Source organism: Tachysurus fulvidraco, chromosome 7 (assembly GCF_022655615.1).
Source record: "Tachysurus fulvidraco isolate hzauxx_2018 chromosome 7, HZAU_PFXX_2.0, whole genome shotgun sequence".
In the NCBI taxonomy this organism is placed as follows: Eukaryota; Metazoa; Chordata; class Actinopteri; order Siluriformes; family Bagridae; genus Tachysurus; species Tachysurus fulvidraco.
Window position 1 is genome coordinate 3,701,112 of NC_062524.1, and position 12,500 is coordinate 3,713,611.

Sequence of the window (12,500 nt, forward strand, 5' to 3'; positions counted from 1 at the left end):
GGAAGTTGGCCACATATTCACAGGTTGGAGTTTCCCGAGTCAATAACTCCTGAGCTAAACGCTGTTACTACACAAATAACACCTCTTTTCTATCGTAGTAATGTAGAGACGCAGCTACAACCGCGTTTTGTGTAGTAACAGCGTTTAGCTCAGGAGTTATCGACTCGGGAAACTCCGACCTGTGAATATGTGGCCGACTTTACTTAAGACGCCGAGGCACTTTTTTCCTTCTCGATAGGTGAGTAACGTTGGTTTTGCTTTGTTACACAGAACTAATATATGCCTTTGTCCTTTACATCATTATGCTTGTGTGGCATTTTTGCTTGTTTGTTTATCTGCAATCGTATTGTTCTTCCCTTCAGCTATGATAAAGACACGTTTATTTCCATTGGTCGCCTGGGTTACGTATGTATGTGTGGGCGGAGCTATCGATACAGGGGTGGAACCCGATTGAGTTAGGGGCGTGTTTGTTTTGGTGATTTTATATGTCAACATTGGCTTTTAAACAACGGAGACCCCACCTTTAAGCTGCTTGGGATAAAACACTAGGCTTTGAATCTGACATGAAGAAATGGAACCTTAACAGTGCTACTTGCTGATTCTCAGAATAAACAAGCAAATATCAATCTCAGTCTGTATTATTGTTAGTGTAAGGCATCAAGTGGTAACTGTAAACGAACCAATAAAATCAATCAGTCTGAGGCAGAGTCTCCACATTCAATCTGAATTCTCTTTGTGTAGCAGAAATAAGGCTGTGTGGAGTTTACAACGAACACGTCGCTCGCTCACTCGTACAGTACATGACCTGTGTGTTCTGCTTCTCAGAGAGAATTTCCAGCGCCTGCAGCAGGACCTGGCCGAACTGATCGTCTCCACACTCGCTAAACGAGGGAACGAGATAAGAAAGACTCTCTCCACACGCCAACGCAGGAGCCAGAGACACGGCAGTGACGGCTTCCCCGAGTACCTACACCTGGCTGACCCCAGCACTTACCTGTAGCTCATTAACACACACACACACACATCTAAGCCCAAAGACGGGATGGACAATTGAGTTTAATGGTCAAATACATAAGCGATGTCTCTGCTCTAACACAGTTGAACTCATCTGATGTCTGAGAATTTTGTCCAACACACAAAGACAGACGCATGTCTTGATTTGACCATCATTAGGTCATTGCGTCAGTAAGTAGACACCGTAGACTCCCTCATGTTCTAGGAAACACTGCAGGTTACACACTAATACGATCTGTCTGTGTTTTCATGGTTCGCATTAATCGCATGTACTAAAAGAAATCCGATTTATTTTACAAACTATTAAATATTTTTTTAAATGTGTACGTTGATATTTTGGCTTTTTATTCGTGTCAGTGAGTTTTTCTTTTTCATCATAATTCCCATTGACATTATTTATATAACTCAGAGCTCCAACATTGCATCAACGTTAGAAAGTCACAGACCCTTCAACTGACCCTTAATTATCTAAACTGTGGATAGGAAATCCTCTGCTTGTTTTACTAAATCCAGCTGATATATGAGAGAGAGAGAGAGAGAGAGAGAGAGAGAGAGAGAGAGAGAGAGAGAGAGAGAGAGAGAGAATGGGAAAGAGACAGAGAGAATGAGAGAGAGAGAGAGAGAGACAGAGAGAGAGAAGGGGAGAGAGAGAGAGAGAATATGGGGGAGAGAGAGACAATATGGGGGAGAGAGAGAATGGGGGAGAGAGACAGAGAGAGAGAGACAGAGAGCAGGGGGACAGAGAGAGAGACAGGGAGAGAGACAGAGAGCAGGGGGACAGAGAGAGACAGGGAGAGACAGAGAGAGACAGACAGACAGACAGAGACAGAGAGACATGTATGTAAAACGTCTGTAAGCCGTGTGATGTTCTGTATAAAACGTGGCTCCTGTACTGTATGTTCTCATGTTTGACAGACTGAAGTTTTCCCCCCAGGTGGCGTTAGTGTGGCCCCACGTGTCGTACTGTACCATAAGTGTGACGTACAGGCATTGGGGCAGAATGTGTTAAAACCACCAACAGATCATCTTAGTGACTTCAGTAGCACCTTGTGATCACACACACTGATGAAAATCGAGATTTTTCACATCACATCGTCCCTAAAACAAGGTGTATAACATGACCAGGGGGAGACATGTCTTTATTTAAATGTCTGTGTTTCACCAAATCCTTTCACATCTTTGGAGAGAAAAAAAAAAAAAGAGAGAGTAAAAATTGTAAAGAATATCTTTATTCCTTTTCCCCTAAAACCACCAAAAGCAAAAAACTTCATACAAAATTCTAATAAAATCATCATATATATATTTTTTTAAAATTCAAGAATTCAAAAATTCCAGTTATGAGCTCCGATTTCTTTCAGCTTTAACAGACTGGCAGAAGCAACAGGTCCAGTGTCCACTGTGTACACACACACACACACACACACACACACACACAGATTAATTAAAAGATCAAAGCGAAACATCATTGAGTCACTTGTGTGTTTCCTGTGTGTTATCCTCTCACCTGTGTGTGTCGTCCCCTAAAGCTGGTTCGTGGCATTGATGATGGAAGGCACGTGGACATTTGTCACAACACACCAGATCTCCATCGATCTTGCACATAAAGCACACGTCATCATTCTTCTGATCCAGCTAGTGTTAAAGGCACACACACACACACACACACACACACACACACACACACACACACACACACACACACACACGATGTGTCACACTTATCTTCATAATTTAACTGGTCAGTTTTTATTAAAGTTTTATTTTTAACCCTTCTTTGGTACCCAGAGTGCAAAGCGCCTCACTAAACATGGACAATTACACACTTTTCAAAATGCACCGATGCGAAGCGTCCGCCGTACGAGTAAACCGTTACCATAGAAACGATAACTCGTTAGAACAAGCGTGCCGAGACGAACCTGTGACCTTCCAGCTGTACTTCGGTCAGAGCTGAAGGTCATGACTGCATAAGAAAGGCTATTAAAAGGCTAAACAAAAACCTGGACCTACCACATGTAGAGGATCTTCTGTGCAGATTGGACACCTGCAGTTCACTATGTGAAGCTTCAACACTCTCTTCTGGAATAAACAACAGCAAACAACGACAGCAGCTTGAAATTCATGACACGTGGCTCTGAAGCCAACTTTAAATATAAACATGTGTCAATTCTAAATCCACATCTGTACTGACTACATCTGGGACATTTTACATTATCATTTAGATTGTATTTATACAGCATGGTCGTAAATCCTGGTGTTTGGGGGAATTCCAGATCGATCCTCACCATTATGAGCTCTCCAAGAGGGACACCATGTCTTTTGATGTCCAATCTCCAGTTTCCGTCAGCCTTGTAGCGGGTGAGGAAGTCCCTGGGGGTGAACCAGGCGTCCTGCGTCCTGATGCATTTCCCACGCGTCTCTACAAACACACCAGCACTAATGCTTTACACCTCTCTCTCTCTCTCTACCCTGATCACAGAGCGACTGACTGTATATGTGCTATAACGTAGGCAAGAACTAAAACGATCCTACGAGGCCACACACTGTATGTGTCGCTTAGAACATAAGAACTGAGCTGATTTACACATTTCTGCAATAAGAAAAACTGTTATTGGAAATTAATCAAGTTTCATCACACCAACCAGTCGCTCGTTATTTTTCTGTAACAGCAAGACACTGGGTTTATTATCGATTCTGTAGTCCACACACACACACACACACACACACACACACAGAGACACACACACAGAGACACACACACAGAGACACACACACAGACACACACACAGAGAGACACACACACAGACAGACACACACACACACACAAAGACACACAGACACACCTGTAGCAAAGCGGGATACATGTAGAACCCCTTCCCCTGTAGAACACCTGACTTCAAATGATTCGGCTGTTAAAGGATCGTCCAGTAGCTCAGACATGACCGTGGATGTGAGTCTGTCTACAAACACACAGGGAATGTGATTAGATATCCTCACGTACATGATTAATGACACATGATTAATGATTTTATGACAGGACCTAACTAATATACATAAATGGCATTTGGCAGATGCTCTTACCCTTACACTGAGCGACTAAAATTCATCTTATTTATACAGCTGAGGGGTAAGGGCCTTGCTCAGGGGCCCCATGATCGGCAGCTTGGCAGGTGGACCCTGGGATTTAAACTCACAACCTTCCGATCAGTAGCCCAACACCTTACCCTTACCCATATACATATGTAGGGAGTATTTATGTCCAGATATTAAAACTAAAGCGGTGTCCCAAGTCACATGATTACACACTTCTCTATGCCATTGTGTAGAAGGAATAGTGTTGAGTCGTGTGTTTACACTGACTGAAAATCCAAGAAGAAGAAGGAGAAGAATGAGAAGAAGAAGGGGTACATTTCATGAACCCAGATGATTCATTTATTCACCCAAAAAAGTGTGAATGTTGGACACCATGCACTTGACACACAAACACGTTAACCAATGGGGAGAAAGTAAAAATGAAAATATTTCTCTGGAGTGTGTGTGTGTGTGTGTGTGTGTTGCAATGAAATTAACAATAACAATCACTAACTTTCATCAAGGTTTCCCCTGCTTCTGGTCTCAATCAGATTTGTCCTGGACACCGGCTAAAAAGAGAACATACATGCATACATTATTATTGTTATTTTTTTAAAATGCACAAATGAAGTACGCCAGCATTCTTGTGTTATCATTTACGCTGCATGTTCAAGGTGTGTGTCGGTTTTTTTATACAGAGTTTTTGTGTACTGTAGGTAACACAATAAAAGAAATAAGGTACCTCGGCTACCTCCTGCTCCTGCACACGCTTTGTTTTAAACAATGCAGAGGAAAGAAAGCCTTCCTTCAGAAAACAACACAAATAACACAGAAGTGTTACGTTACATAAGACATACATTTTGACAGATTTAAAAATAAATAAATAAATAAATAAATAAATAAATAAATAAATAAATAAATAAATAAATAAAAAATAGGGGAAGTCGTGGTCTAAAGGTTAGAGTGTTTGACTCCTAACCCTAAGGTTGTGGGTTCGAGTCTCGGGCCGGCAATACTACGACTGAGGTGCCCTTGAGCACCTCACTGCTCCCTGGTCACCGCAGCATAAATGGCTGCCGGCTGCTCCGGGTGTGTGTTCATGTTCGCGGAGTGTGTTCATGGTGTGTGTGCACTTTGGATGGATTAAATGCAGAGATCGAATTCTGAGAATGGGTCACCGTACTTAGCCGTATGTCACGTCACGTCATGCTGTGTACAGTATGGCGGATATTGGGGACAGTCTTCATTCCGTGAGCTTTCACGTGTGTGTCGGGGATGTACAGTATGGTGCGAGCGGTTTGAGTGCGACGTGTCGCAGGATGTAGCTGTTTACCTGTATGAATGTTTGCAGAGGAACCTTACTGTGACTGCACAGGATACTAATCTTCCACTTTTTGTTTTTCTCCTTTCCTCCAAACTTCTCAAATTCAGAAGGAGTGAACCACCGATCATTAGACAAGATACACGGCTTACCTCCAGAGAGAGAGGACGAATGGAGAGACAGACAGACAGACAGACACAGACAGATATAGAGAGAGACAGATGGAGAGACAGACAGAGAGAAGATTGTAAGTTAAATTCGGAACAAAATTACAGTGCATCATGAATTGAAAGAAGAAAACAATCCAGTTACTGTAAAAGCAACAGAAAACACAATGCATGTATTTCCTCATATACTCACAAACTATTATACTTTTTTATTCACTAACGAATGACATTTTATCAGCTCTCATATCCAGATATTGTCATTTTTTTCTCTTTTTCTACCTCCGTTCTGCAAAAAGAACACTACAGATGATGCGACACGAGTTTCTCTTTCATTTCCTCCTGCGCCCAAGTGTCTTTATTCCTCTCGAATTTGGGCTACACGAGTCAATTTGGTTTCAGTTCTTCATACATACTCACGTGTGGTTCATTGGTTAAGGTTTTAGGCTACAGTGGGTTTAGGTTAAGAAGAAAGTTCCACTGCTGTGTGCTTTCTCTGAACCAGAACCTCACTCTGAATTGATCCGTTTTCCAACTAAAGTATAAAAAAATGGACTGTTGCAAAACTTACTTTTTTTATACCTATCTTTGTGTAGGATGCCTTCTTTACTTCCACACGTCACAGGAAATTTGTGTTTCTTTTTTAAGCTCTCGCCCACTCGTCGCCAATCCTTGGGAACTGTTTAACGAACGATAAAGCCAAACGAAGGTGTGAAGATTTTCAGGAATTTAGACGTTTTTGGAAAATCCCATAAACCAGCGGTGTCCAATTTTATCCACAAAGAGTCGGTGTGTGTGTGGGTGCAGGTTTAGATTCCAACCAAGCAGAAGCCACGCCTGATTCCACTTGTTTAATCAGATGTTCTTGGCTTTTAGTAGGCTCTGTTGTGGCTTCTGCTTGGTTGGAATGAAAACCTGGCCCTTTCCTGATAAGACTGGACACCGCTGCTATAAACAGTATGATTGCAGACAATGGTAATTGCTTTCTGAATCTGTCTGAACAACATTTTGGCATTAAACAGCCCCCGAAATTAAGCAGTTTATGGGAAGATCCTGAAAAGCAAAGGTTCTTCTCATACATAAGATCATTCTAGAGAACATTGAATTGGACAAACAGAAGATTAGGTACAAAATGATCCATTAAAAGAATTTGATCATTTCCCAAGAAGCAGCAAAAATGTGCCAAAATGTTTTATTTATTTTTTTCTAGATAAACAAACACATAATTGTCCACATGACAGAAAAAAAACAAAACAAAACAAAACAAAATGTTGTATTTTTCCTAGATAAATAAATCACAATAACACGCGCAGAAAAAAAATATGTAAACGTGGGCGTGGCTTCAATTAGTGCTTTCTTAAACTTTGACAATTTCCTCGTTTTTTTTCTTCCAAAAATTAACTTTTACAAAAAAAGAGCAGTCTATAAACGTAAATAATAATAATAACAACAATACAACATTTATTTTGTTTGGTTTTAAATTCTTTACCCATAATAAGGTTTAAGTGTCGCTTATGTTCCCTGTGATCCGACTCCGAGTTTGTAGTGAAGGGAACGATTACAAACGGCTTCCAGTCCCCTTCCTTTGCGCCCTTGGTGAGGAACCAGTCATGGATCTGAACGCATCACCTAGTTCCCTACTGAGCAGCTCAGGAACACATTAGACACGTAGCCTCAGGAGTCTGCGTGTGGTTTTAACTTGTTTTGTTGTTTACAGTAACTTCACCTCACTTTAACACAATAACCCAAGATCTTAAGATATAAATCGTGCTGAAGGTTTCACACCTTCACATGAAATGTTTTCAGGTTTGTTTTGGAAAGAGAACCTCCAGAGAAGCTCCTCATATATTTACACACATACACACAAAGCTTCCTTTCTTCCCAGCTTATGATGATTTACTGTACCTCTTGTGGGTTTCTCTTGAGGTGAGAATGATTTTGTCCTCCTCGTCCTCGTCCTCGTCCTCCTCCTCTTCACTTTCTTACTCCGCCAATCCTGGTCTGAATCACTCCCAGACTCCACATCCATGTCTGAGTCCATGCTTGTCTGACTGCAGCAGTCGCCTGAACAGAAATAATAAACTGGGACTGGAGACTCCTTCCATTCAGGCTTCTAACACACTAAAAGTGTGTTATTCTTTTTGTCTTTTCCCCCAGTGTGTCTCTGTGATATATAAAAAGTGTTGTCCATCCCCTACAGATGGCCTTATTCTGTCTCACTGCTTTGTTTTTGATTAGGCACAATGTCACTGTGATTATACTCCATCTTGTACTCATGTTTTGCCTGCATAATTTCCCTGACTTAGCAGAACATGTTGATTATGTGCAAGTTGTCTGATATTTTCCTGTTTAAACTTGAACTGTTGAGCCAGACAAAAGGACTCCATCACCACCATCATCATCATCACTGTTGGATTTTCTAATTGATTAAATTCCAATCACAGGTATATTAATTATCTTCATATGTTAATTATCTTCATATGTTAATGAGCCGTTCTAACGCGTTATCGTTTCTATAGTAACAGCTGATCGACATTTACGTATGTTTACATATTAACACATATATTTAAGAGATGAATTAATAAAAGTTATGTAAACCACATCAGTGTGGTGAAGACAAACAAGAGAGGATGATGAAGGAACGAAAAGAGATAAAAGGGAGTAATTTGTCTAAAAAAAAAAGAGCGAACAATAAAAGTTTGAAGTTTCATTCATTAATAAATAACAAATTATAACTGTTGAAATACTGATGATTAGTAAAACACTTTTATATATCCTTATGCACCATATGCATTTGCCACGGGTGAAGCACCTGCCTCGCCTCCCGAGCACCAACACAGAGAACCGCCTCCGGAGTATTAACCGTTTCCGGACTGCAGTTCCCATAATCCCCGCACCGGGGCTAATTACACCGCCAGCTGGTTCTTATTTCCCACGCTATATAAGCCAAGCCAGTAGCCGGGGCTACTGTTAGCACCTGTGATAATGTACCTTAAGTACACTAATGTTTAATACACTTTTACTTTACCGCCATATGACACATTATCAGCACACATGATAGTAGGTAGCTACATGCTAAGGCTAAATTGTTTTCTGTGTTAACGATAAAATAACGTTATGTACTTTATCGATTACAACCTCCGTTTATACAGATTACACGGAGCCGCACGTACACGTTTTATTCGCCCAGTTTGGATGCCGATGTAGGTTCGCAAAGCCATGAGCATTAACAGTAAAGCAACATCCGCCATTGTTGTTGTGTTTGTGTTTGCCGCTGCTGCGCTAACGTTGCTGGGACACGTGACACGTATACAGTGACGTCACACTCGGCGCTGTGATGCTCTCTAGCTTCTTAGAAGGTTCACCAGTGGAACCAACTTTGAACCAGCGCTAGGTCTGAACCAGCACTCGGTTCTTTCTGGTGGAAAAGAGGCATCTGACTAGGGTTTTTGCCTCCACTACGTTATTGTGTTTCATCAAAACACACGTTATTATGCATCATCAGCCTTACGACGCGTCCTTACACATTTATAGGAATTTGTATTGTGCCACAGCCACCCACACTGTCACACCTCAAGAATATTTAGTTTCATTCAAAGATTTAGAATCAGTTCCTTATGAATTCTTTGCTAGTCACAGTACACGAGATGCTGCTGTAGAAATCTGTAGAATCACATTAAACCCAATGTATTAATATCAGCCAACAGCTTCTGACTGATCAGATTCGAGAATTCATCGTCGTACCGTTCTGACTGTTTTATTTTAATAATACAGATTAAAATCTGTAATCTGTGACTTGAGCAATAACATAAAGCCAGCTGTAGAAATGTATTGGTATATACAGATATCAAGTTCGAATGGATAAGTATGTATATAATATGTAGATCTTAATATATGTAGATCAAGATCAAATAAAAAATGTGATCAAAACTAAAAAGGAGAAAGTGAAATGATAGAAATTATATACTCAAGTAAAATCTGCTCAATCTGCACTGAGACATGTCACGGATGGCATCGATCAGAGCCGTTAGATACAGGAAGGAAGTGAGTTTATTCATATCACAGCAGCAAGCATTTAGCATCATTCAAACACTGCTGCAGGCTACGTCTCACACACAGGATCTTAAAACCACATCTGAACTCATCGGATGGTTAAGAGTTGCCCTGGGGTCGTTATTAAGCATTGCTAAAACATTAGAACAAAAAATAAACAAATGATGGAAGAGTTTAAGAAGATAAGGAACTTCAGATGGAAGTGAGTATTGTGAAGAAGATGATGATGATGAAGAAGAAGAAGAAGAGCCGATTAATATAACACACATCTCTTAGTTTGATTGTTAGATACTTACAGTCACTGTGTGGTTCACAGCTACAGGGTGATGAGATCTGATCTGCTGCTATACTCGAATACTTCAGTATACAAAAATCCAGCTGGTTTAATCTCACACACACTCACACACCCTCACACACACTCACACTCTCCCTCACACCCTCCTCACACCCTCACATACGGATGTCGTCGGGTAGAACTGTTTATCAGAGCAGGTATCCTTCAAGCGACCATTTGATGAGTGCGAATCAGAAATGAAACCGAAAGACACTTTACATACGAGTAAAAGTGTGTATTGACGTGTGAGTAATAGGCGTCGTTGTCTAGTGGCATGTAAATGAACCACAATCAGGATATAGAGAAAGAAAATGAGAGTAAAGCCTGAGTGCAAGGAATAAAAGAAGATAAGTTAGTGTGGATCTTATAATAGATAATCACAGCTTCATTTACACACTTCCTCTTTCGACTCTCTCTATCTTTTCCTCCTGTCTTAAGTTTTTATCATCATTGTTTTTTCCACACAATCTCAAAGCAAATACATGGAGGACAAACTTGTAGAGTATGTTCATTTTATTCTGATGGAAAGGACAGGAATGTGGAAATAACCGACAAACGGATTTCCTCTTTTCTCCTCACTCCTTTCCTTCTCCGTCCTGTGGCAAACCTCATGTCATTGTGGTTTGTCCTGAAAATGTTCAGTCTTTCGTGTCGCTTCACTGTAACACGTTTCAAGACGGATAAACTTTGTAAACTAAGATTTTCTAAAGAATCTCTCTCTCTCTCTCTCTCTCTCTCTCTCTCTCTCTCTCTCTCTCTCGTGTTTTATTGTTTCAGATACGTTTTCAATATAATTTTTATTCACTTTTATTCACACGACCATTCATAACAGTATTCAATAAGCAGCCATCAGTACAGTTAACACAACACTAAACATTTTATAAACATGAACACGAAGTGATAGCGTTAACTCCTCACTCGACAGTTTACTGTATCCGCTACATCTCACGTAGCTACTCCAGTCAGACTGCTCTGTTAATCCTCCAAAGCAGCTAGCATGAATCCAATCATGTAGCATGTCAATCAAACTGAAATTAGATTTTATAGAAAAGTGTTGTGTGTAAACCGTATCGAAGGCTGTAGAACTGTAGCAGCCCGATAACGTGACCGTAGAGTAGAGTTTCTCTCGGCTCTCAATGTAACACGATTTTTTTTAATACGATTCAAACCCAAAAAAGTTTTATATCGTTAAATTGTTTTCTGATTAGATGAAGAAAGATCTGAATTTCTAGAGGAAATTCTAGTCCCTGAGAAATTAATAATAATAAAAAAAACAACACTAATTAGGTTTGGTCCACTGTTTGAGCTGGAAACAAGTTCACCTGCATCTCAGCAAGTCAGATAAAAAAAAATACATAATTTAAAAATATTAAAAATATAAAAATTCCTTTAAAAAAAACAACAACAATTCGATCCGATTTTTTTTTTGCAATGTCTACTTGTGATAAAAGTGCATCTTTTGGTACACAACTAACACATTAACATTAAGGCTTACCATTTCTACATTCAACTCGTCATATACTCTATGGTTCTTTTCTGTGCAGTGATTTGTAAACTCGAATCCATGTCTCTTGCAGTAAACACCAATATCTGCTTTCTGAAAATTATAGGAGAATCTGGGAGGCGTTGGGTGTTTAACACAACATGCATATGGTTCAAATGATTAAATACGCAACAAATAACAGTGTAGACTGGATTAATACATGAAAACGGAAACACTTTCTTTGTAACAACCAAGCAAGTAGCTACATAATATTGCTATTGTGCAGCACTGAGTAGCATTAAAGGTGCGGTGCACAATGTTTGAGAAATGCTTCAGAAAACCGAGTCGGGCCAACTAACAAAACAAACGTGTAGCCAATGAGCAGAAAGGGGCGTGTCTTGTCAATATGTGGTGGACAGAGTGTTCAGTGCGCATGTCTGACATTAGCAGAAAGCGATTGAAACGTTGACATGGCGGATACCTGCCGTTACCTCTGCCTCGGGTTCTAGGTGTTGAGCTTCCGCGTAAAACGGAGCTAAACGTTCACGGTACAACACACAGTACTACACAAACACATGTGTATTACCATAGTGTTACTCATTGTGTTCATTTACTGATAAAAATATCCCCTTGGCCAGCTGCCCCAGCAGGTTCCGCCGTAATAGTTGCCTGGGTTATGTATGTATGTGCGGGGGCGGAGCTATCAAAACAGAGGTGACACCCATCTGGGTTAGGGGCGTGTTTGGTTAGGTGATTTCAAATGTCAACATTGGCTTTCAGAGATCGTGCACCGCACCTTTAAATCATCCCAGGAACCCAAATTGGAGATGTTCCTCTACACAAAACATCTGCATTCTCTCCAAATCTGCATACGCGAATCTGATTGGCTCTTGTATTTTATGACACCATAATCTTTGAAATTCCGTTGACGATTCTTTGTGTTTTGATTGTAAACAGAACGATCAGGTGCAGTTCGGTGAAACAGGAGACTCTCTACTGGATCTTAAAGCAGGTGTGGAACTTCTGCTCAAAGAGCTCGCTCAGTCTGGTTCCCAACATGCT

General features: G+C 40.5%; 3 protein-coding genes across 9 annotated transcripts in view; 1 reads left to right on the forward strand and 2 right to left on the reverse strand.

The window, feature by feature from the left end:
• gucy2ca (guanylate cyclase 2Ca) overlaps positions 1 to 1,338 on the forward strand; it is a 28,032-nt gene extending 26,694 nt beyond the window's left edge. For both annotated transcript variants that reach the window (XM_047816877.1, XM_047816879.1), the window contains exon 27: positions 826 to 1,338. In XM_047816877.1, coding sequence (XP_047672833.1) covers positions 826 to 1,000 — 175 coding nt within the window. In that variant the 3' untranslated portion in view covers positions 1,001 to 1,338. The remainder of the gene's footprint in view (positions 1 to 825) is intronic.
• An 882-nt stretch (positions 1,339 to 2,220) lies between these two features.
• On the reverse strand, positions 2,221 to 10,161 carry LOC113662790 (nuclear body protein SP140-like protein). Of its 5 annotated transcripts, none has more exons than XM_027177894.2 (11): positions 9,918 to 10,161; positions 7,474 to 7,632; positions 6,140 to 6,247; positions 5,417 to 5,556; positions 4,826 to 4,888; positions 4,598 to 4,652; positions 3,855 to 3,971; positions 3,297 to 3,430; positions 3,022 to 3,090; positions 2,519 to 2,646; positions 2,221 to 2,410 (listed from the first exon to the last, which is right to left on the reverse strand). In XM_027177894.2, the coding sequence occupies exons 2-11, from the start codon at positions 7,607 to 7,609 to the stop codon at positions 2,350 to 2,352; spliced, it is 1,011 nt and encodes a 336-aa protein (XP_027033695.2). In that variant the 5' UTR covers positions 7,610 to 7,632; positions 9,918 to 10,161; the 3' UTR covers positions 2,221 to 2,349. The 5 variants fall into 5 exon arrangements, with proteins under 5 accessions (XP_027033695.2, XP_047672423.1, XP_027033696.2 ...); XM_047816467.1 differs by lacking the exon at positions 9,918 to 10,161 and adding an exon at positions 9,536 to 9,635; XM_027177895.2 differs by lacking the exon at positions 9,918 to 10,161 and adding an exon at positions 8,354 to 8,627.
• A 1,953-nt stretch (positions 10,162 to 12,114) lies between these two features.
• Positions 12,115 to 12,500, reverse strand: part of LOC113662812 (nuclear body protein SP140-like protein) — a 10,263-nt gene continuing 9,877 nt past the window's right edge. For both annotated transcript variants that reach the window (XM_047816466.1, XM_027177942.2), the window contains exon 15: positions 12,115 to 12,500. This exon is cut by the window's right edge and continues 12 nt beyond it. In XM_047816466.1, coding sequence (XP_047672422.1) covers positions 12,432 to 12,500 — 69 coding nt within the window. In that variant the 3' untranslated portion in view covers positions 12,115 to 12,431.